Source organism: Onychostruthus taczanowskii, unplaced genomic scaffold (assembly GCF_017590055.1).
Source record: "Onychostruthus taczanowskii isolate IOZ18803 unplaced genomic scaffold, ASM1759005v1 scaffold110, whole genome shotgun sequence".
Lineage (NCBI taxonomy): Eukaryota > Metazoa > Chordata > Aves > Passeriformes > Passeridae > Onychostruthus > Onychostruthus taczanowskii.
Window position 1 is genome coordinate 341029 of NW_024497630.1, and position 17848 is coordinate 358876.

General features: G+C 59.0%; 1 protein-coding gene across 1 annotated transcript; it reads left to right on the forward strand.

Moving 5' to 3' along the window:
• Positions 1–255: 255 nt before the first annotated feature.
• MKNK2 (MAPK interacting serine/threonine kinase 2) lies at positions 256–11296 on the forward strand. The gene is made up of 13 exons (XM_041422629.1): positions 256–376; positions 2343–2424; positions 2587–2688; positions 2811–2908; positions 3829–3908; positions 4369–4442; positions 4523–4627; positions 4965–5020; positions 5327–5422; positions 6772–6966; positions 7058–7222; positions 7324–7367; positions 7610–11296. Exons 1-13 carry the CDS (start codon positions 329–331, stop codon positions 7875–7877), a joined length of 1413 nt encoding a protein of 470 aa, XP_041278563.1. The 5' UTR covers positions 256–328; the 3' UTR covers positions 7878–11296.
• The last annotated feature ends 6552 nt before the right edge of the window (positions 11297–17848 follow it).

Here is a 17848-nt window from a genome sequence, read left to right on the forward strand (position 1 = left end):
GTGGCCGTGCCTATAAAGGCGGCGGGGGCGGGGGCGGCGCGTCCCCCCCCGGCGGCGGCGGAGCGGCGCGGAGCGGAGCGGGCGGCGGTGCGGGCTGCGGTACCACCAGCAGCGGCGGCTCTGCGGGGCCGCGCCGGTGAGCGCCGGCCCGGGGGGCTCGGGGGGGCGGAACCGGGCAGGGTCCGGGGGGGCTTCAACCGCCTGACCCCCCCTCCTCTCCCCGCAGGTCTCGGCCACCCCCCGGACTCCCCTCCGGCTCTGCCCGTCCCTCCGCCTCCCTCCCCCCCCTCTCCCAGCAACGCCGCCCCCCGCTCCCCCCCGCAGCAAGATGGTGCAGAAGAAATCAGAGATCCCGGGATTCCACCGCTCCTTCAAGGTAAGGGGCTGCTCCTCCAACCCTCCCCACCCCCCTTCCCCACGGGGACGCTCTGGGGGACTCCGGGGCCGGGGTACCGGCAGGGCCGGGGTGCACCCGCATCGCTGCATCCCCTGCCCGGGAACGGGGGGGGCCCTGTCGCTTCCTGCCCCACCCCCGACACCCCCCCAAACTGAGGAGTTCCGGGGGCGCTGCCATCCAAACCGTGCAGGGGGGCCCCCCTGTCCCCCCGTGCCGGAGGTCGCGGTGCTCCCGGGGCTTGGGTCAGTGTCTCCCCCCATCCCTCGGGTGGACGCTGGGATGGTGCAGCTCCCGCGGGGATCCCCCGTGGGTGGCTTGGCTGCACTTTCCCCCCGCCCAGTTGCACCCCTTCGTCCTGGTCCGGCAGCGATGTGGGGGTGGGCTCAGGGCTCCCCAGGCCCGGCCCGGTGGGACCGTGCGAGGCTCGATCCCGCAGCGCCCCGGGATGCCCTGGGCACCCCCAGCCCGGGCCCGTCACCCCCGCCCCGGTCCCACCTGCCGCTGTCACCTCGGGGGGTGCGGGGGGTCCCTGTGGTCCCGCTCCATTCGCTTCCCCCATTCCCGAGCTGCCTCCTCGCTGTGGGTTGGGGGGTCCTTTGTTCGGTTTCGCTCCAGCTCCGGGGTGCGGGGGGGTCCCACTAACCCGCCCCCTCATGGCAGTGACCCCCGCTCCTGCTCGGGTGGCCTCTGGCCGGGGTTTGTGTCCCCTGGCGGTGGCTGGGGATGGAGGCGGGGGGGACACCTCGGCTGTGCTGATGAAGCCCGTACGCAGCCTCCCATCCCCCAGACCTTTGTGTGGCAGTGCTGCGGCAGCTGGCAGGGCCCCCTGGCCCCCTATTGCCCCCTCAGTGCCCCCCTGTACTTCCCCTGCCCCCCCGCACACCCCGTGCCTCTCCTAGAGGCCCCGTCCCCCCCATCCTGCCGGGGCTCGTCCCGGGGGCAGCAGCTGCGGGGCGATGCTGCGCTCCCCAAACCCAGGTTTTGAGGGGGAGGAAAGCTGGGAAAATGCAGCACAGGAGAGTTTTGGTCCCGGAGATCCAAAGTGGTGCTTGGTGGGGGGGGGGGGGGGGTTCCTGGTATGAACCTGTCCTCCGTTCCCCTGGGGACCCCCACCCCCCCAGGGCTGCAGTAAACAGGCACCTTCTGGGTCTTTCTGGCGGTGGCCGGGGTTGGCCGTGCTGGGGCTGGCAGCCGGCCCGGGCACCGGGCGGGTTTGGGAACGCCGCTGGAGCTGCCACCTCCACCCAAACAGATTTCATAATCCTGGGGAGGAGGGGGCCCTTTTGCCCCTAGCACTGCCCCATCCCATGGGTGGCTCAGGGGAGCAGGAAGCAGAGGGTCCCCCATGTCCCTTTGGGTGCCACTGGGGTTCAGCCTGGGGGAAGGAGCAGGTGCCATGCCCTGCATGGATCCTGGCGGGGTGCAGGGTTTGGAGTGAGGCCTGATCCTGTCGGCTCGGGGGTGTCCTGCAGCCTGGTGGACACCATGTCCACAGAGCAGGCTCCAGCCACTGTGACCTTGCAGGGAGCTGGGAGGACATGGAGGGGTGGCTCTGGAGCCTGTCTTGCCCTGTGACTTCTCTTCCTCCCCCTCCTACCTCACTGTGGTTCAGGTTTGGGTGGAGATTTGGGGTTGAGTTGGTGTGGGCGGCTGCGGTCCCTCTCATCATCCCCCGTGTGCTGGCCTGGGGCTGGCTGGAGGAGTGACCCTGCAGCACCGTCCCCATCAGGAGATGTGGTCAAAGCCTTCCTCCTCATTCTCTGGCTCTCCCTGGAGCTCTGCTGTGTCCCACCATGAGCTGGTGTCGTGCACCATTGGGCAGTGAGCAGAATGTGTCCCAGGAGCTGGAGCATGCTGGGCTGTGTGTCTGTGCTGGGCTCCGGGTGGCAGCCGGTGGTGGCTGATCCCGCAGCTGCCACCTCACTCCTGCTCTTGGCTCCCACAGGGGCAAAACCCTTTTGACCTGGAGTTCGACCAGTCCAACCACCTGGAGCCCGTCTTCAACTTCGAGTGCCCGCCCCGTCCCGGTGAGTCGCGGATGCCTCCTCATGGGGCTCCCTCCCAGCAGGGCTCCTCCCACCCTGCCCCTGGGGTTCGGGCCTTGAAGGCTTTGGGGGCTGCCCTGGCGGTGCTGGGGGAGCTGTGGGTGGACAGGGATGGCTGACACCGCTGGCATTGCTTTGGCACAGACATGCCTTCAAGTCAACCCATCGACATCCCTGATGCCAAGAAAAGGAACAAGAAGAAGAAGCGCTGCAGAGCCACCGACAGCTTCTCCGGCAGGTTCGAAGGTGAGCGGGGCTGCTCAGGGACCCCAGGGGCTCCCCTTGGCCTGGGGCAGGGCTGGGCCCTCCTGGTGTCCCCAGGCTGTGTGCAGTGGGGCCGGCAGCTCAGGTGACCTCTCCCCTGCCAGATGTTTACCAGCTGCAGGAGGAGGTGCTGGGAGAAGGGGCCCACGCCAGAGTCCAGTCCTGCGTGAACCTCATCACCAACAAGGAGTACGCAGTGAAGGTAAAGCTCCACTGCTGGGGCTGCAGGGCTGCCCTCCTCCCACCCCCTGCCCAGTCTCCATTTCTGCCCTCCACATCTCCCAGCTCCCAGGATCATCCAGTGCTGGCCCAGGACTGCAGCTCTGTGGGCTGGAGGGAAGGGAGAGGGTCAGGGATGCGGCAGCGCTGGGCTGTGGTGGTGGCACACCGACCTCTGCCACCACCCAGTTTGGGTTCCTTGGTGACCCCCCCTTAGCCACACTCCTCTCTCTGTCAGTGAGTGCAAGCCAGAGACTAAATCAACACTTGGGATGTGTCTGGGGACTGGGGGCAGACAGGGGCACGTGGTGTTGGCAGGGTGGTCAGTTCCTGCTCACTCCAGGGAGGTCTCTCATGCTGGAGAGGGTTGGGGTGAGGGATGGTGGTCCCATGGTCCCATGCACCCCACAGACTCCGAGCCATGGCATGGGGGCTCCGGGATGGGCCCTGTGTCAAAAAGCAGCCAAATGCTGGGGGAGCTTTGCTGCCCCATCGCTCCATGGGGGCCTTTGGGTGCCCCAGAGGGGAAGCTGAGGCAGCAGGGAGGGCTGTGGTGGTGGGCTCTGTGTGCCCCAAAGGGCAGTGACAGCAGCCATCTGCCCCCCTCTCTGTGTGGGGTATCCCCCTGTCCACCCTTGGCACCGCCAGCGAGCCCCGCTGTGCCAGCGCCCACTGGGGCATAGGGCCCTTTGCTGCGCCGCTGCTCCGGCGTCACGTGGAGCTCTGCTGGCCCCGGCCCCGGAGGGAGCGGCTTGGCACGGCCGCTGCCGCTTGGCACCAGCGCCGGGAACAGCCTGTTCTGCTGCCTGAGCCCCGCCCGGCCCCGCGGTCCCCACGCTGGAGGGGCAGGGGTGCCCCGGTCCCTCCCTGGCAGCGCTGAGCCTCCCCCTCTTTGCCTTCCAGATCATAGAGAAGCGCCTGGGACACATCCGGAGCAGGGTTTTCCGGGAGGTGGAGATGCTCTATCAGTGCCAGGGACACAGGTACGGGGGGGCATCCGCCACTGCGGGCACCGCGAGTGGGCTGGGACCCGGCTGATGCTCGGGACACCCATGGGCAACAGCCAGGCCGCCCTCTGCCCCACGCTCCCTCCCCTTGACCCCGCTGGCCACGGTGGAGCGTCCACAGGGGACGTTCAGTGGTTTGCCATGACGACAGGGCCTCGGTGGCCAAGTTGGAACCGAGCCCCTGCCGCTGAGCGGGGCTGTGTGTGGGGCGGGCCAGGAGGGGCTGTGAGCAATTGGGAAGGAGCAGAGCCGGGCGCTGCAAGCCCCTCTCCCTCCTGGAATTCGGCCAGGGGGGCCCTGGCCGTGTGGTTTCAATCACTCCAAGCCCAGTTTTCCCATCCTGCGTCCCTCCCGGGGTCCTGTGCTGGATGGGGCTGTGGGGGGACCCCAGGAGATGTTTTGGGGGGATGCTGGACTGATGCCATGGTCCCTGCAGAAACGTCCTGGAGCTGATTGAGTTCTTCGAGGAGGAGGAAAGGTTTTACCTGGTGTTTGAGAAGATGAGGGGAGGTGAGTGCAGCCCCGGGGTGGGGGAGAGCTGGGGCGGCAGGACCCCCAGGAGCCCTAACTCTGCTCTCACCTGGCCACAGGCTCCATCCTGACCCACATCCACCGGAGACGCCACTTCAACGAGCTGGAGGCCAGCGTGGTGGTGCAGGATATCGCCAGCGCCCTGCACTTCCTGCACAACAAAGGTGAGCTGGGACGCCCCAGGTGCCACTGAGGACACCCTGGGGTGCACTGGGCCCTCCCGGGGGTGTCACTGCCTCCCCCCATCCTCCTGCCCAGGGGACAGTGCCCGTCCCAGCACGCAGGGTCAGGCCCAGCTGCATCACAAGGCTTTTTGTGGTGCAGATCCTGTTCCTCCAGTTTGGTTGGGACTTGGGGCCAGCAGCAAATTTTGCCTTTTGCCAGGGTGCAGGCAGTGATTTGGGGTGGGGAGGGAGGGGTCCCTGTGCCACCCCCAGACTTTACACTATAGCAGTCTTGTAGGAGGGGGATTTTTACCCTCATTGGCTCTTTTGCCCCCAGGGATTGCACACAGGGATCTGAAACCAGAAAATATCCTGTGTGAGAGCCCAGACCAGGTGAGCAGGGAGCAGCCAGGGTGGGTGCAGGGTGTGCTGCCTGGGGGGGTGGGCACAGTGGGGTGATTCCTCAGGTGGGGGGTGCAGGAGGGCCCTGCCAAGGACACACACATACACACACCAGGTCCTGGCAGGGACACACACACACCCCATATACCACAGAGCAGCGTGGTGTGAAGCATGACACAACCTGGCATTGAGCAGCTGTGGCCTGAAAACACGGCTGTGGTCCCCTGGGGGCTGCCGGCTGTGGTTCCTGGAGGATGCTGGGGGGGTCACTGACCACTCCTTCCCCTCTCTCCCCAGGTCTCCCCAGTGAAGATCTGTGACTTTGACCTGGGAAGTGGCATCAAACTGAACGGCGACTGCTCCCCCATCTCCACTCCGGAGCTGCTCACCCCGGTAAGCGTACGAGCCCCCCACATTGTGGGGTCCCCGGGGACCCCCAGCTGCCCTGCAGCCTCCAGGAGCAGGGCTATGCACGGACACCCCCTGCTCGTCGCTGCTGTCGCTGCTGCTGCGTGTCCCCCGTCCCCCCCCCGCCGTGGCAGGCGAGATGCGGTTACATAACGCGGGGGGGCCGGGGGCTGGCGCAGCGCCCGGGCTGCCGTGAGCCTTAGCAACAGCCCGAGCGCCGCGGCGGCTGCGCCGAGCCTGCCGGGGAGATCTGGGTCAGCACCGGGCTGGGGGGCCCGTGGTTCCCCGGCTCGTGGGCCACGGAGAGGGGCCGAGCCTCCGGGCTGCGGGAGTGCGGTGCGGGGCGGACAGCCCGAGAGCTCCCGGGTGTCCCCGTGTCGCACAGACGCCATCTCCTGCAGAAAGCCTCGCTCTCCTTATCGCCAGTCGCAGGTGCCCCCCGTGCAGGGTGTCGCCCTGCACCCCGGTTTTTGGGGGTGAGAACGTGCCGGGGAGGGCGGAGCCGAGCCCGTGCGGGGTGCACAACAGCAGGGCCAGAACACCCCAGCCCCCTCCTTCCTCCACGCCCGCCTCCTCCCGGGCGGATCCGAGTTCCTGGGGAGCCCCGAGTTTCCCCATTCTCAGCCCGTGGGGGCGGAGCGGGACGGCCGCTCCATTCCCACCGGGATCAGCCGCGGGGTTGTTTTCCTGCGGTGCCATCAGCTGCCGGGGCCGGAGAGGCCCCTCGTCAGGAGGCCTCTCTCGTTACGGGGCGATTATCTGCTGGCTGCAGCTCTTTTCTCCCCTGGTCACGGGGCCTGTGTGGGCTGCGGGTCATGTGCTGGAAAGCCCCCGAGTCCCTGGAGCGATAGGGGAATGGGGCCGCTGGCTCTGCCTCTCCCTGCACAGGGTTAACTCCTCCCGCCCCGGATCCTGAGCGGCAGCTCCGCCCGTGCCGGCCCGGGGAACAGGCACAGCAGGCTCGTCCCACCGTGTCCTGTGGCCGCTCCCAGGCGCTGGGGCCGTCCCGCTGAGCCGGTTGGGTGATGACAATGCTGTGGGTCCTGTGGGTCCGGCTGTGTTGCGCCGTGGGGGTTGCACCCTTTAGGCTTTGTTTTGTTTTTTTTTTTTCCTTCGGGGTGGCAGCTGCTGTTGCGTGACCCCAAAGAGGCGGGTCTGTGGCATCCTCTGTGGTGGGAAACCCAGCAGGTTGATGTGGCAGGAGCAAACCTGGGGTGCAGCCATGTCTGCACCTTCCATTCAGAAGTGCAGCCCCGGAGATCTGGCAGGACCCTCCCAATCCTCCCTGCCCCCTCGGTCCCCACCCTTGGGGCTCACCCTGCCTGTCCCCACAGTGTGGCTCAGCTGAGTACATGGCCCCAGAGGTGGTGGAAGCCTTCAATGAGGAGGCCTCAATCTACGACAAGCGCTGTGACCTGTGGAGCCTGGGTGTCATCCTGTACATCATGCTGAGTGGGTACCCGCCCTTTGTGGGCCACTGCGGCTCTGACTGCGGCTGGGACCGGGGTGAGGCGTGCCACACCTGCCAGGTGAGTGGGGGACCCCAGCAGCACCCAAACCCACCCCCAGTTTGGCTGCAGCACTCTTGGCTGAGCCTCTGTTATTTCTCTCCCTGCTCAGAACATGCTCTTTGAGAGCATCCAGGAAGGGAAGTACGAGTTTCCTGACAAGGACTGGGCGCACATCTCCTTTGGAGCCAAAGACCTCATTTCCAAGCTGCTGGTGAGAGATGCCAAGAAGCGGCTCAGCGCAGCCCAGGTCCTGGAGCACCCCTGGGTGCAGGGGGTGAGTGTTGATGTCCTCTCCCTGCTCTCTGCTCCCAAAATTCGGGGTAGGGAACACCTGTCTGCACAATCCTGGCTCTGACTTGCTGCATTTTGTTGCAGTGTGCCCCGGACAACACCCTGCCAACCCCCATCATCCTGCAGAGGTGAGTGTGGGTTCCAGCCCCCTGAATCCTGACTTCACGCCTCAGACTACTGTCTGTTCCTTCTGCCTTTTGGGGACTCTGCCACAGCTCTGTGTCTGGGCAGCCCTGCCACTTTGGGCTTGATTTTTTTGGTGTCTGACCAGTCTGGCATGGCCAGCATGTGAGGAGGGACACCTGGATATTTGATCCCAACATCCCTCCATCCCCCCACAACCCCCTGAGCCCGTGCCTCTCCTCTGCAGGAACAGCAGTGCCAAAGAGCTCACCTCCTTTGCTGCTGAGGCCATCGCTGTCAACCGCCAGCTGACACGGCATGATGAGGACGAGGAGGAAGAGGCGGAGGAGGAAGCACGACCCATCATCATCAAAGCTACCTCACGGGCCATGCAGCTCTCCCCCCCCTCTGAGTCCAAGCTGGCCAAGCGGCGGCAGAAGAGCAGCCTGGCCAAGGCAGTGGCCTCTGGGCAGCACCTGGTGGCCCCGCTGGTCCTGGTGGCCGACCAAGCCTGAGTGGTGCCCCTCACACCTGCTGTACCCCATGTCCCCCCTTCTCCTCCTTTCTTTCTTCCCCTTTCCCTCCCTGATCCCACCGTTTCTGGCTAGTGACAAGATCAGGACTCGTCCCTGTGGCTGGTTTCCAAGGTTTTGCTGATCTTGTAGGTCTGGGGGTGGGAGGGTTTGTTTAAGATCTTTTTTTTTTTAAAGGTATTAAATCAAGTGTGAGGTTGCTTCACCCAGGGCACACTCAAGGACATCTGACAGACACACGGACTTTTGTTTCCCAGCTCTTGGTTTCTCCTCTGACATTTTTTCCCCTCCCTGACACCAAAGGACTCTTTGTATCCGCGGCTGCTTTGACGATTTCAGCTCATTTCATACTGTGAACAAAAGACCCTCGGTCGCGTTTTCAACAACGGGAGTTGCGTTTTAACCTCGTCCCTCCCCTCGGAGCTGCAGGTTTTCTCCGATGTTGGGGCAACTCCCACAAAAGCCCCTTCCTGGGGGGCTGGGAGGCACCTCCCAGGTGTGGGAGGTGTGGGGAGCCCTTCTGTCCTGTGCTTGGGGGTTGTCCCCAGCTCAGCTCCAGGGGGACACAGTGCAGGGAACAGCTCGGGAGAGATGGTGCCAGCAAGGGAGCAGCGCCCAACCCACCCTCTCTCCTTGGCATCCTGCTTCCAGAATAAGCTATTCACCCTTTTTTCTTTTTGCCTCTTTTTTTTTTTCTTTCCTTTTTAATTACTGTTGGTTTTAAACTGCCAGCTGTGCTTCTCTACAGGGCACAGAGAGATGTCTTCCTTTCCTCCCACGCTCCGGCTGGCGGCTCCCTGGGGGATGCATGGGCATCCAGGGCTGTGCTCTTGTGCCAGGTCAGGTGTTGCACCCCGGGTTTTGGAAGGGCTGGTGGCTGTGCCCCTGGGGAGGTGCATGGAGGATGAGGGGTTCAGGGTGGCCAGAGCAGCCAGAAACACTCTCTGGGAGTTGTGTTCTCTGTGGAAAACAAGGACCCCCTTAAAGAGCATCAGGACCTGCTGCAGGACAGTGAGACCTGCCGTGGCTTCAGGCTGGCCCCGAGGCTGCCATGGCAGGAGGGTTGGGGGGCACAGAGGGGTACCCAGTGCCCCAGGGGTGCCAGTGGGTGAGCAGTCAGGCTGTGGTGGCAGCACCCAAAGGCTAGAGCACAGGGGAGCAGCCTAGGGACAGCTTGGGATGTGGGGCTGGAAGGTTTGGGGTCAGAGCAGCAGGGTCTTCAGCTGGTGTGGGTGATCATGCACATGCAGCCCTGCTCACGTGTGTTCAGGCGTGCATGGCATTGTCCTTTCCTTGGAGTTTGCTTCAGGGTGGGAAAGACTTGGGATGCTGAGTTGGGGCGAGGCCCTTGGATGGTTTCTGGGTCTGTCGGGGGGAGCAGGGCCTGTGCTCGGGGCTAGACCGGCCTCCAGATCCCCCCTGGCACCCCCTGCTCCCTGCCACAGGCACTGCTTGGGGTTGTGCCACCAAGTTGCACCTGCTGCCAGCCCCAATCCCACTGGGAGGGCAGTGCCCCCTTAGTAGCCTCCTCCTGTCCCTTCAGTTCTTTGAGCTTTATATTTTGCAAAAGCAGCCTTGGCCCATCGCGTGCACAGGTGAGGGTTTGGGAGCTCTGAGCTGGGGAACAGACTTCCCTGGGTCTTCAGCTGAAGACAGTCACTGTCTCTGGAAAAAAAAAAAAGAAAGTTCTCCTTTTTATTTTAAGACTGCTGACAGCAATACTATGCAATATATGTTGTTTTTTGTTTCAGGGAGGTGTGTGTGTTATCTTGGGAGATGATGATCTTGGGTGTTGATGGAGTTTAGGGCAGGGACCATCTTCTCTCACCCTTCCCAGCCTTTCTGCTGACCCTGGGGGGCTGGGGAGGGTGACTCCATCCCCATCCCACCCCCAAAACTGCCTCGCACTTGTGATCTCCCTCTCCCCTGTGTGTCCCCAGTCCCACTGTGCTGGGCGGGGAGGAGCAAGGCAGTGGTGAGGGGAGACCCTCCCTGCAGGCACCGGGACACCCTGGAGAGGCCTCCTTTAACAGAAAGAAAAAAAAATCCATCTTGATTGTACATTGTTACTTTTTATAGCTTATTTTGTTTTATCAGTTGTAGATAATTCCTTGTTGTCTTATATTAAGAAATACTTGAATGATGTACAGTACGCGATGCCTTGAGCTGGTATTGTGAAGCTATCATTGATGCTGCACGCTGCAGCCTTTTTTTAAAAAACAAAAAAAATCATGGGAAGGGGATGGCAGGGGGATGTCTCCAAAATTTATCTGTTCCCCATGCTGCTTTTGTTGGCAAACTGAGTTTCCCCTTTTCCCCCGTGCATAAGAGCGATCTCTTTTATATCTCTATATATAAAAGTACTCCACACACTCTGGGGAAGGCCTGGGTGACCCTGCCTGTGTCCTGTGGGTGTCCTCGGCCAGGGATGTGCAGCCAGAAGATGTTGTGGGAGTTGGAGGATGTGCTGGGAGCATCCGAGCTCGGCCTGGGCTCGGCTTTGCATTTTGGGTGGGGTTTGGTGTGGACCCAGCGCTCCTGGGGGGTGACCCAAGGCCAGGTCTGTGCGTTGGTAGAGAATCTTTGAATGCCTCTAGAGCTGGGGATCGACTGGAAAACCTCCAGCCTGGCTGGTGGCAGCACTGGGCGCCCACAGTGCCCTGGCAGGGCAGGCATGGCTGGGGACACCTTTGTGCCAGGGCCTGATGTCCCCTCCCCGCTGCCAGCACCCCTCCTGGGCCGGTTTCCAGACAGATGCTCCCGTGGTCCAGCACCAGCGACCCCCTCTCGCCAGCACCCTTCTTCTTCCTCTTCCTCTTTCCAAACTTCCCCCCTCTCCCATAGAGCATCTATCTTGGAAACCAACTTCAAAAAAAAATTTTTTTTTTTTTTTTAAGCTGGAAATGTTAAGTGTTTTTGCTTCCTCTCCTTCCCCCCACCCTTCCTCCAGCCAACTAACTCGACTTAGAACTGGTTAGAAACGTTTACTGTGAAGCTAACTCTTTTTATCAAACCAGGAGGAACTTTCTCCACTTTACAATTGATGAAGACTGCCAAAGCTGGTTCAACAAGAGTCACGTTAACGCACTGTTGGTTTGTGCAACAGCGGCCTCTGCTCAGGGGCTGGCTGGGAAATAAAAATGAAAATATTAAAAAAAAAAAAAAAAGAAAAAAAAAAAAAAACAAAAAAAAAAAAAAAAAAAAAAAAAAAAAAAAAAAAAGACAAAAAAACAAAAACAAAAAAAAAGAAAAAAAAAAACAAACACACAAAAAGAAGCACTTTACTGTATGTACCAGGTGACCTGATACAGCTGAATTGAAGTTTTCCTTTATAACAATTGTTGATGCCAGAATTTTGTATTCTGTTTTGTAAGAATTTAATAAAAATGCATTGAGACCTATATGGTGGGCAGGTGGCTGTGGCAGGTGGAGCATGTTGCATGGGGGGTTGGGGAAGTGGGTGGCACTCCATCCAGGGCCTCCTCATAATCCTTCCCAACTCTCACTTGTTCCTTCCCAGCCTGGGGCTGGCCCACAGGGGCTGGGAGTGTGGCTGGGGTGGGAGGCCAGGAATAGGGGCTGGCAGTGGCTCAGGCCCTGACTCACTTTTCCCAGCGGGATGGTGTGATCCTCTCAATCCCAATGGGAGCTGGAGGTCACAGGGCAGGACTGTGCTCCCTGCCAGCTGCACCCAGTGGCCTCGGGACTGCCCTGCCACCCCCAGAGACACTCCTGGCACATCCCCCCCACCCCTCCATGGGGCAGGGGGGACGCTGAGGCAAGAGGAAAGTGTGGTGGGGTAGGGAAGGTAGTGGGGACTGGAGGCTGGGAAAAAGGCTGAGTCTTCTTACATGGACAAGGCAAGAACTTGTGGAATTTAAAATAAAAATTTTAAATCCTGACTTCTCTAGCCCTGCTGCTATTCTGGGGGATGGAGCTGGATTCCTCTGGATGCTGTTGCCATGGTGCTGCTGCCCTGGCAGAACCCCATCCATGGCACCCCTGGTTTGGAGAATGGGCTGTGGGCTCTGCCATGGACCAGCTGCTGCTCCCAGCTCTGAGCTGAGAGAGCCCCACTGCAACACTGCTGAGAATCCAGGCTCACTGCTTGGTAATGCTGCAGCTGCTTCTTGCAGCATCTGGATCAGGACAGGATGGCACCAGAAGTCTCCCTTCCCTGGCTGTTCCAGGATGACATGTGGTGAGAGCAGAGCTGGGGTTCTCTCCATGCTGAGGATGAGGAGCATGTCCCATCCCATGGTGCTGTTCCTGCCTCTGTTGAACAAAGCCATTGCTCCCTCCTGGGCCTGGGGCCAACAGCTGGTGACCCTGGACATTTTAGGAGCATCCAGCTCTCAGCTCTTCTTCCTCTCTTGCATGTTGTTTCAGCATCATTGGGCCCTCAGCTGTATGCTTCAGAGATCTTTCCTCTCTTGCCTTTTGCTCAAGAGTTATCCTGCAGCAATCCTCCTTCCAAGATTCCAGGTGGATCCCAGACAGGGGTGTCAAAGGCAGCTTTGCTGCAGATGCTGGTTTAACTTTAAATCTCTGAAATTCCTTCACATGGTCCCTCTTCTACCCCTTCCCCAGTTTCCCCAACCCCAGAAAGCGCCTGGTAGTTGGAAACCATTCCTGAGCACGTGCAGAGAAGGGCAGCTCTGAAAATAACCCAGCGCTGGGTTAAAATAACCTGTGCTGCTCCGGTGCCTGAGCATCAGCCCAAAATAGGCTCCGCCGGGATAAGGGCGCTATAAATACCCTGGTGTGGATTTGCATTGGAGAGAAGCCCCGCAGCAGGAGCAGCGCCATGCCGCCCACGCTGGCCCAGAGGGAGGGGGCCACTGCAGAGCCACCACGGTGGCCTGGCTGACGTAGAGGGTCAGCCAGGCTTTGGGTGACGTGGTGGCTTGTGCCAGTCTGCCTGTCTTCAGGATTTAACAGAGCCATCGGGTCATGGTTGGATCTGAGTGGCCACAGCGCTGGGGTGGCTGGTGGGGTCACATCTGGCTTCAGCACAGGGCACTGAGGCAGCTGGGCAGGAGCAAAGATGAAGTGTCCTCAGTATTTTGGGTCTGAGCCCGGCTCTCCTGGTGACAAATGATGACCTGGGCAATTAGCCAACATTGTGATTCAATGTCTACCCAAAAAAACCACCTGGAGTGAGTAACATGCATTCCTTCAGACCAGACTGCTCTCCTGAACCATCAGTGAGCCCCAAACCTGCACTGGCCAATGCGGAGTGGAAGGTGTGAAGTGTGTTTTGATGCAAAACAGCTGCTTTGGATAAAAAAGAAAAATAAAAAAATTAATTTTCCTTTTTGCACTTTTAAAATGTTTTCTTGGATGGGGCAGAGAAGGAAAGAACTCCTCTGCATTTTGCAGAGAATCATGTCTCCTGTCCAGGCAACCCAAACCAGCCATCTGAGGTGGTTTTTTGGTAGGATGTGCCATTTTGGTGTGGTTTTGATGGGTGTGTGCAGGTTCTCCTTCTGAAGTCATCTCAGGGAGTGAGTGATGTGCACTCCAGCAGAGCCCAGCACACAGGTCTGGCCCTGCTTGTGTTCCCTTTGGCTGCTCCCTCTGCACCAGGAGCCTCAGTGGCACTGGCACAGCATGGCACGTCTGATTCCTCCACAGTCTGGGAAAAGCCTTGGTCAGCCTTGTTTGTGGTTTTGGATGGTGAAGTGTGAATTTTGGAGGGCCAGGGGTGCAGGTCTGGCTTTGCCACAGGATTCCAGCTCTGGGTGGCATTGCATGGGCAATGGGAGCTGTGGTCGGTCAGCGGGAGCAGAGCAGGGCCAGGTTTTCCCAAAACCCAGGAGAGCTGTGCCCATGGCTGGAGTGGGCCCTGGGTCTCGTGAGTCACCTTCTCACTTTACATCAGGGTTTTGTGCTAAGTCGCAGGGTTTGGCAGGTCCCACTTTGCCCTCCTCTGGCTCACACCCAGGATGTCTCTGTCTTTGCCATGCAGTTTTCCTTGGAGCTTCTTACATCCTAAAATGCCTCCTTTGAGGTGAGCTGCTCAGCCAGGGAAGAGCTGCATCTGCCTGGCTTTTACTTGGAACACACATTTCCATCTTGTGCTTGGAGAACGCATTCTAATTTTTTTTTCTGCCTCCACGAGGTGAAGAAAGGCCAGATGTTCTCTGCTCTCCAACTCTGAGGACTCTGGTCCCACTGGTTTCATCCCAGCTGCTTGTAGCCTTGTGAGACCCTTCATGTCCAGCCCTGGATGGGGTCAGCTTTCACTCCACCAGCTGAACTCCAGTGATTTCCCTGCCCAGTGTTACTGCTGGGGTGAGGCTTTTGCTCAACCTGTGAATGGCCCAGCTAAAACAGCACTGCCTTTGCCCAGAGCCTGATCTCTGAAGGAATCTGCTGGCTACCAGACCCAGAAATAATGACACCAGGCCTTTTATAGGAGTGTTCGTTCCCAAGTTTATTTTTGGGATGGTAAAGTCTCCTGTAGGACACTCATATTTTTATTTCTCTGGTCTAACACACCACTGATCACCGTGGTGTCGGTGCTGGGTTGCTGCAGCAAACCTGTCACCCCATCCCACAGTGTCATGGTGAGTGTCCCACACAGATCCATTGTCCCTGAGATCCACGGCTGTGTTTCCTTACACTGGTCCTGAGTTAAGCCTCTGGCTCCTGCCACAACACAAACCACCCTGATTTAGTTTACCACGGGCTGAATAGCCAGGATCTGTCAGATGCAGGGTGGCGGGGCTGGCACAGCGAGCATGGCACAGAGCAGGCTGGTGGTGCTGGAAGATCAGGATTGAACGGGTGCAGAATCCCCTCCCCAGGTGACGGAGAAGCACCCGTCCTCCCTGGCAGGCACACCGACCTCTCGACAGTTTGTCAAGGATGAATTTGCTGGCATTTTGGAGCAGGGAATGCTATGATGAAGAAACTTCAGCCTCCACCAGCAGCATGAGCGGGGCTGGATGATCCCGTCCCTCCCAGGAAGAGCAGGAGCCCCTCAGTGGCACTCCTGGAGCTGGATACGTGTGGGATGACACAGCCAGTGACCCCCCGGCGCTTGGGACGTGCCTACAGGCCATTCCTGCCAGCCATCCAGCCGGGCACTGCGAGTCTCCAGCTCCCTCTAATGTTTCTGGCCCGAAAGGAGCAGCCGCGAGCAGGACAGGCCTGAGCAGGGAGCGGGCGGGCGGCCAGGCTGCACGGCCCCGAGGGAAAAGTGTGACGCTGAAATCTGTGGAAGCAGCTGGGCCAGAAAGGGGAGAGTGATGTGCCGAGGAAATGGTGCTAAAGAGTAAAGGATGCAGTGTTTTAAGAGGGAATACGGCTGTATTGAATGCCTGATTATTATTAATAAATGAAAGATTTCACAGAAAAAAAGACTGTTCCTCTCAAAAATACAATTTCTAATACTCTAAACGTGTTTCCAGCCCTGGAAGTGTTCAAAAAACATGTGGTGACATGCTTTAGTGGTGAACATGGTGGGATGCTGGGGTAACAGTTGGACTTGATCTTTAAAATGTCTTTTTATATTAATGATTCTATGGTTCTGTGATTGACTGATTTTAAAGGCTCCTACTCATTCCTGCCTTCACTGGGACTGTTAGGACAAGAGCTCTGCATAGGAGTTTCCTAAACTTGTCCATGTGAAATGCAGCTTTAAAAATGCAGGAAGAAACCTGACAGCACAGAATGCAGCAGAAACGGGTATTGATAACACAATACAAAGCCAGGCTGGACTCTCAGTCAAAATCAGTGGTGTAGCAGCACTGCTATGTCCGGCCATAGCGGCTCATGGAGAGATCCCAGAGCTGTGTGAGGGTCTGGAAGCATTGAATCCACACAAACAGCACACAATCCACACAAACACACGTCTCTGGGTGCTACAGGAGCTGTAACACCAAGGCACAGAAAACAGAAGGGGCAGCCAGGCCATCTCTCCTCTGACACATGGACTCAGGACCACACGCCCGCTCCTGACTGGGTGTGTGTGCAGCACAGATCAGGGGATGGATAACAGAGAGAGGGGGAATGTAATTACCCTGCGAAGAATAAATCACTTTAACGGTTCAGTTACTGAGATCACAGCGAGGCAGTGGCACAGCCTCTTAATTAATCTTCTGCTTTGCAGCCGGCTCCTGCCCCCGCACCATCTCCATCTCGTGCTGCCTGGTGAGGAGATGCCATCGGTGGGGACAACACTGGCCAGTGGTTTCTGGCTGAGCAGGTCCAGCAGGAGCAGCAGGGCACAACCAGGTGAGGGATCAGGGTACTGTGGCTCCTGGGTTTGTGCAGGATAATACCTGTGGTGGGCCTGGTAATGTGGTGTCCTGTGGTGCTCCAGGCCTGTGTTAGCTGCAGCAGCCAGTAACTCTGATTATTGTGAGGAATTGCTGGGCAGGAAGCAGGGGCCTGGGGATGCTGGAGGCCTGGGTCTGCTGCAGAGGAATGGCTGGTGTGTGAGATCATGAAAGGAAAACCCCCAATTCACCTTCACCTCCACACGGCCCAAACGTCCCTGGCTCCTCACCCCCAGCACTGATCCCCTTCAGCCCCTTAACTCTTAACCTCTTCTCTGTCAATTGCCCCCCGCCCCATTTCTCATCCCTTCACAAAGTGCTCTCTAGGCTCCCTCATCCTCCTCAGAATAACCCCTTTCACAGGATGCTCCTCTTATCCCTCAAAATTGCCCCTCAGAAACAGCTCCCCTTTGACCCCCTCACATTGCTCCTCAGGGAATCGCCATTATCTCCAAACTGGTTTTCAGGGATTGCTTCTGTCACTCCCCCACGCTGTTCCTCAGGGAACCTTATCCCTCAAAACTGCCCCTCAGGGACTGCTTCCCTCAACCCCTGACACCGTCATTGCTCCTCGGGAAATCACTCCCATTTCCTTGCTCCTCTTCCTTTCACCCTAGGGATGTGCTCTCATCCTCCTCAGGGATCACTCCCTCATCCCCAAAACTGCCTTCAAGGATTCTCCTCTTGCCACCCTCTCCATGTTGCTCCTCAGGGAAATGCTCCCTTATCCTCAAAACCGTCCCTCGTGTTTGGCCCCTCATCGTCTTCAGGGATTACTCCCTCATGGATCATCCCTTTACTCCCTCTCAGGTATCACCCCTTCATCACCAAAACTGCCCCTCAAGGATTGCTCCTCTTGCTGCCCCCTTCTTCGTTGCTGCTCAGGGAAATTCTCCCTTATCCTCAAAACTGTCCCTCAGGTTGGGCTCCCCATCATCTTCAGGGATTACTCCCTCATGTATCATCCCTTTATTCCCCCTCAGGTATCACCCCTTCATCACCAAAACTGCCCCTCAAGGATTGCTCCTCTTGCTGCCCCCTCTTCGTTGCTGCTCAGGGAAATGCTCCCTTATCCTCAAAACTGTCCCTCAGGTTGGGCTCCCCATCATCTTCAGGGATTACTCCCTCATGTATCATCCCTTTATTCCCCCTCAGGGATCACCCCCTCATTCCCAAACTGTCTCTCAGGGACTGACCCTCACTCCTCAAGGGTCAGCCCCTTTTTCCCCCAGATTGCCCCTCAGGAATAGTCCCCATCCTTTTCAGGGATCAGCCCTTCAGGGATCATTCCCTTATTCTCCCTCATCCCCCAAACTGTCCCCAGGGATCGCCCACCAAAATTGCCTCTCTCATTCCTCCACATTGGTTCCTTAGGGTCTCATCCCCTCTTGCCCCAAAAGTGCCCTTCAGGGATCGCTCCCTTCTGCTGCTCGTCAGGGAAAGGCCCCGTTACCCTAAAAAGAGCCCCTCAGGGAACGTCCCTTAGCCTCCTCAGGGATCGCCCCCTCATCTCCAAAAGTGCCCCTCAGGGATGGACCCTCATTCTCCTCAAGGATCTCCCCCTCAGGAATCATCCCCTTAGATATCACCCCCTCACTCCCCCTCGCATCGCCCTCCATCCTCCCCCTCCGTGCCGGCCCCGCCCGCCGCCCCACGCCCTCTCCC

Bases quoted from the DNA above. Each gene is read 5' to 3' on its own strand.
- MKNK2 (XM_041422629.1), top strand. From the start codon at position 329: ATGGTGCAGAAGAAATCAGAGATCCCGGGATTCCACCGCTCCTTCAAG. The intron at 5,021-5,326 runs GTGAGCAGGGAG...CTCTCTCCCCAG, and splicing joins TGTGTGAGAGCCCAGACCAG to GTCTCCCCAGTGAAGATCTG. The intron at 6,967-7,057 runs GTGAGTGGGGGA...CTCCCTGCTCAG, and splicing joins AGGCGTGCCACACCTGCCAG to AACATGCTCTTTGAGAGCAT.